Source organism: Haliotis rubra, unplaced genomic scaffold, assembly GCF_003918875.1.
Source record: "Haliotis rubra isolate DU_JTF1 unplaced genomic scaffold, ASM391887v1 Scf1774, whole genome shotgun sequence".
Taxonomy (NCBI): domain Eukaryota; kingdom Metazoa; phylum Mollusca; class Gastropoda; order Lepetellida; family Haliotidae; genus Haliotis; species Haliotis rubra.
The window spans coordinates 29,852-35,319 of NW_025765752.1; the positions used below are offsets into that span (position 1 = coordinate 29,852).

Sequence of the window (5,468 nt, forward strand, 5' to 3'; positions counted from 1 at the left end):
TGAACGCCATGTTAGGCCGATGTGGGTTATTTCGATTATGCTATTTGCAATTGTGTAAATTTTAGGGATATAGTGTAACATCCTAAAAACAGTTGTTCTCTATTTCCGACAGTACTTTAGGTTTGTCAGCGCCCAACCATTTTGCTGGTCCCTCCCCTTTGCTACGAAGTGTACATATCGCACAAGATCATCTTTACCTGACCTGACGGGTAATACTTTGTCGCGGGTGTACATTTACCCTCTACATGACTGGTGACGCCCACACGGCAAGTGGCGGTTGTGAAGTGTGAAGGTGGACAGTGCGGTAAGTTGCTATACATCATAATGTATCAAATACTGGATGGTTGGTCCTGGTATTGATGGAAGCACAAGCACTCTGTTTCTGGTTATCTGATGTATCAAGTATTCAGTATATTTATAACTATTTACGCCCTGTCCAAGCCTCAGTCCAAAGTCGAATATTGTTTGTTGTATTCCGTCAGATCTTCACGAGTAAAGTGAGTCGATAATTAGGTGTATTTCATGTCAACAATGATAATTATGAGTTCTTTATGCCAGCAGTGTGTGTGTATTAGTCTCCTGTCGTGGTCTACAGCCGCCTCAACCTCCAGTGTGTTGCCTGTGACCTACATACATCGTACATGTAGATAGTGTACACAACAAGGAAGTGCATGTTGTCTACTTTCGTTCTGGTAATGAACACACGTGATCAACACGGAATGACACAGGAGGTATTCAGTCAGCTGTTGTGCTCCACTGATACTTCAAGAAAATCATAATCATCATATTGACCATTTCACAAGGGGGGAATTTTGCCATATATGGCTTTATTGTGTAATAGCAAGTAAACCAACTTTAAGAGCGCAGCGTGTATTCGGGATTTGTACCAATTTCTCGCCAGTTGTAACGGACACACTTCTTGTGGGAAAATGGTCTTTTTCTGTTTTTACTGTTCCTCTATCAAGTATAACTATGTTATATTTAGGAACTATATTATTTAGGACAATATACTTGGTGTTGAAGAACAATCACCGCACCTCAGACGGCTGGGCAACCCATGGCCCTTTTGCTGGGTCATTTAATTTGCATGTGATCTAAAGCGTACATGTTACCCTTGCTTCAGCATAGACATAAGATAGCGTAGGGCTAAAATGGCTTCGTGCATGTGGTCCCGAAGTCGGAGATTTGATATCACATGCTATGGCTGTCCATATCTAACGACTTCTAGGTCGATCAACACATGGCCGTGTGGGGCTGCAAATACTCTTTTACTCTTGATCTCATTATTAGATCTCCTGAAGTCTGCCACAAAGTTGATGGAACTCTTTTACCATTGATATTGGCTATTCACATCCATTGACAACACGACGAACACAATATCCTTGACTGATGGTAATTTACATATACCATAGACACTATTGGAAGCGTTTATATATGCCATAAGCTTTAATTGCATACTTTACTATCTGACCAATCTGTAAAACGTGATATGTACACACTGCGGCATCAGCATCACCTGAGGTACATTGAGACAGTGAGTGAGTGAGTTAAACTTTACAGTCACCTGTCTGTACAGAGGTTCTGAATCACCTGCAGTTGGACAATGTTAGATAGATGTCAAGAGTGTAGACATTATTTACCTGGTTTCAGATGGCAACCTCTCAGAAGCTGACGGACCATTTCTTGTCCTGTACAATATGTACAGAGGTGTTTGACAAGCCCTGTACACTTGTGTGTAATCACACCTTCTGTCGGAAATGTATCGTCAACTACACCAAAACCAGACCAGAAGCCATCAGTGCCAAGTCCCTCCTGTGTCCATTCTGCAGAAAGATGACGAAAGTGTCCGCTCCTGAGAGACCAGTGGAGGAGTGGGCGGATGACGTCAAACCTATCTTTCTCATCCAGGGACTCTTGGACTCGTTTGGCCCTGGATCCAAAGGTAGCTACAACTTTATACCCTCTACCAAAGAGATATATGTATATTCCTGTTTGAGAAACAGTGAGATATAGCGATCACCATGTCTGCCCGTCCGTTTTCCATTTCCGGAGAAGAATTCCTAAATCGTTGGCTAAATGTGCAAAAATAACCAAATAACATTTGTTGCAAATAAAACGGGTCTAGTGGTCTATGTCAGTAGGTTAGTGGCAGAAGAATGTCCCACCCACCCCAGCATTGCCATTCACCTGTTCCACCCACCCCAACGCTCCCATTCATCTGTCCCACCCATCCCAGAATTGCGATTCAACTGTCCCATTCACGCCAGCAATAACATTCACCTGTCCCACCCACCCCAGCAATAACATTCACCTGTCCCATCCTGCCCAGCGCTCCCATTTACCTGTCCGACCCTAGCACTCCCATTTACCTGTCTTATCCACCCTAGCAATGCCATCGCCTATTCCACCCACCCCAGCACCCCCCATTCACCTGTCCCACCCACCCCAGCACTCCCATTCACCTGTCCCACCCACACCCATTCACCTCCCAGACCCTAGCATTCACCATTCACCTATCCACCCCAGCACTCCCATTCACCTGTCCCATTCACCACCCAAACCTCCCATTCACCTGTCCCACCCACCCCACACTCCCATTCACCTGTCCCACCCACCCCAACCCTCCCATTCACCTGTCCCACCCACCCCAGCGCTCCCATTCACCTGTCCCACCCACCCCAGCAGTCCCATTCACCTGTCCCACCCACCCCAGAGTCCCATTCACCTGTCCCACCCACCCTAACACTCCCATTCACCTGTCCCACCCACCCCAACACTCCCATTCACCTGTCCCACCCACCCCAACTCTCCCATTCACCTGCATTTCCCATTCACCTGTCCACCCACCCCATCCTCCAATTCACCTGTCCCCCTGTCCCACCCACCCCAGTTCCCATTCACCTGTCCCACCCACCCCAGCACTCCCATTCACCTGTCCCATCCACCCCATTAGTCCCATTCACCTGTCCCACACACCCCAGGAGTCTCATTCACCTGCCCAACCCATCCCGACCCTCCCATTTACCTGTCCCGACCATCGCATCCCAGGAGTCCTGTTCTGTTCTGTTCTTTCCCGACCATCCCAGTTGACATGACTCCTTAACCATTGTACTGAGACTCCCATGTATAAAGCAACGCCCACAGATGGACTGCAGGTGTACCATATAAAGTGGCCAGCTTATGTGTCGCTGGGTGCTCCACAGAATTCAATAAGTGATCGTCTCAGAAATGTGTCAGTAGGGTGTTACTGAATTGGTCAATGTTTGTTACTAGTGTTTCCTGTGCTATAAAGATACAATGAGAGATAAACATGTGTAAGTGTTTCAAGTAGGCGAGATGTTATTTTGCAAATGTGATGTGTTTACAGATACGACCAATTGTACCTACTGCCAAGAACATGGGGAGACAACTGTGGCTGTTGCTTGGTGCTCCGTCTGTGATGATGCACTCTGTGAGAAATGTACTGGAGCTCACAACCGCATCCCATCATTTCGTCACCATGACGTCACTGACCTGTCTGGAGAGGTCAAGGTCAAGGGAAAGCGAAAGGCCATGTGCAAGGAGCACAAACAGGAGTCGCTAGAATTTCTCTGTCAGGACTGCAAGAAGGCCGTGTGTCAGAAATGTTGCATACTTTATCACAGGAAATGTGATGCCGTTGTCACGATCACCTCACAGATGGTGACAATGAAAACAGAGCTGACAGAAATGAAGAAGTCATTATCAAAGAAGGAAGGTGAGACGAAACTTCGTGTGAAGGAACAAAAGTTGCAGGAGCAGAGAGAGAGAGATCATTATTCACTGATGAAGTCACACATTCATTCCGCATGCCAGAAAGTTATAGATCGGGCCAAGAAAAAAGAAAGGAAGCTACTCGATCGGATGGAAGATATTTCACATAAACACATCGGACAATTGAAAGCAGACATAAAGACAGGTGAGATGTCGGTACTGATGTACCAACATCAGACGGAGCTGATAGACCAGGCTCTACAATCTGAGTGTGACATGGATGTGTATGAGATGTATCAGGGATGTGAGGCCGGTGATGTGGAGGCTGTTCGGGACGCTGACCTGAAGGAGGGAGGAAGAATAGCCAGTGTCACACTCCGACAAGACTCAGACAAGCTGAGTAAAGCACTGGACGATCTACAGCTGGGTGAGATAGAGGTCCTGTATGAGAGTGTGCTGGACCTGAAGGCTACTCCTGTGTTACAAGACACCATTGACATCAGAGTAGCAGACGACAGGAGTAAACCAATCCCCAGTGACGTGACAGTGCTGGTGGTGAATGACATAGACACCGTTGTAGTCACCGACTTCAACAACAGGAGTGTGAAGTCCTTCTACACCAGCAACAATCAGCCAGGCCACAGTAAGCTCCTGCTTGATAGAAGTCCCTATGGTATTACGAAGTTGACACACGATCAGGTAGCTGTCACTGTGCCAGCAACCAAACAGATTGTAACAGTAAATGTCAAACCAGACCTGGAGTTACTGACAACCATCACAACCAGCAAACAGTATCGGGGTATAACGTCCCTGACTCCATCAACACTATCAGCTGGTTCCCAGCCTCCTCCTTGTGTTGACATCCTGGATATGACAGGAAACGTGCTGAGGTCTATCAGAACACGTCACAAAGGTAACAACATCTTTCAGTATCCTAACTTCCTCAGTACTACGAGGACAGGTAACATCCTGGTGTCTGACTGGGGAACCAAGTGTGTCGTGTGTCTGACCCCCGAGGGAGATGTGGTGTTCAGCTACAGCCCTACAGGAGACACAGCACTGAGTATCCTCAGGGTATCACAAGTACCGACACAGGCGACATCCTGGTTACAGACTTCAGTCTACACAGAGTCATCCATCTGACTGAGTCAGGACAGTTTGTACAAAATCTGCTGACATCCGAGGACTGTATTCAGAATCCACGTGGACTGTGTATAGATGAGAGAGGGTGGCTACGTGTTTGTCTTAACAAGGGTGTCATACAGACGTTCTCGTGTAAATAGAGAAACACTGATGAGCTGCTGCTACATGTCAGGACATTCTGGTAGAAACATACAGACAGAAGATGGTAGTGTTGTGCTGCTACATGTCAGGACATTCTGGTAGAAACATACAGACAGAAGATGCTGTAGTGTTGTGCTGCTACATGTCAGGTCTGGTAGAAACATACAGACATTCTGCTACATGTCAGGACATTCTGGTAGAAACATACAGACAGAAGATGGTAGTGTTGTGCTGCTACATGTCAGGACATTCTGGTCATCTTGTCTCAGGACATTCTAGAAACATACAGACAGGATGGTAGTGTTGTGCATATTCAGGACACAAAACATACAGACATGGTAACATGTCAGACAACTGGTAGAACCATACAGACAGAAGAGTAGTGTTGTGTATTACATGTCAGGACATTCTGGTAGGAACATACAGCAGAAGGTAGTGTTGTGCTGCTACAT

General features: G+C 46.7%; 1 protein-coding gene across 1 annotated transcript; it reads left to right on the forward strand.

Annotated features, from left to right (window-relative positions):
- The first annotated feature begins 208 nt into the window (after positions 1-208).
- LOC124273174 (tripartite motif-containing protein 55-like) lies at positions 209-5,047 on the forward strand. Its single transcript, XM_046708391.1, has 3 exons — positions 209-304; positions 1,651-1,942; positions 3,368-5,047. The coding sequence occupies exons 2-3, from the start codon at positions 1,651-1,653 to the stop codon at positions 4,873-4,875; spliced, it is 1,800 nt and encodes a 599-aa protein (XP_046564347.1). The 5' UTR covers positions 209-304; the 3' UTR covers positions 4,876-5,047.
- Positions 5,048-5,468: the final 421 nt, after the last annotated feature.

Excerpts from the sequence above, each read along its gene's own strand:
- LOC124273174 (XM_046708391.1), top strand. The coding sequence starts at position 1,651 with ATGGCAACCTCTCAGAAGCTGACGGACCATTTCTTGTCCTGTACAATA. Across the intron at positions 1,943-3,367 it reads GTTTGGCCCTGGATCCAAAG|ATACGACCAATTGTACCTAC; the intron begins GTAGCTACAACT and ends ATGTGTTTACAG.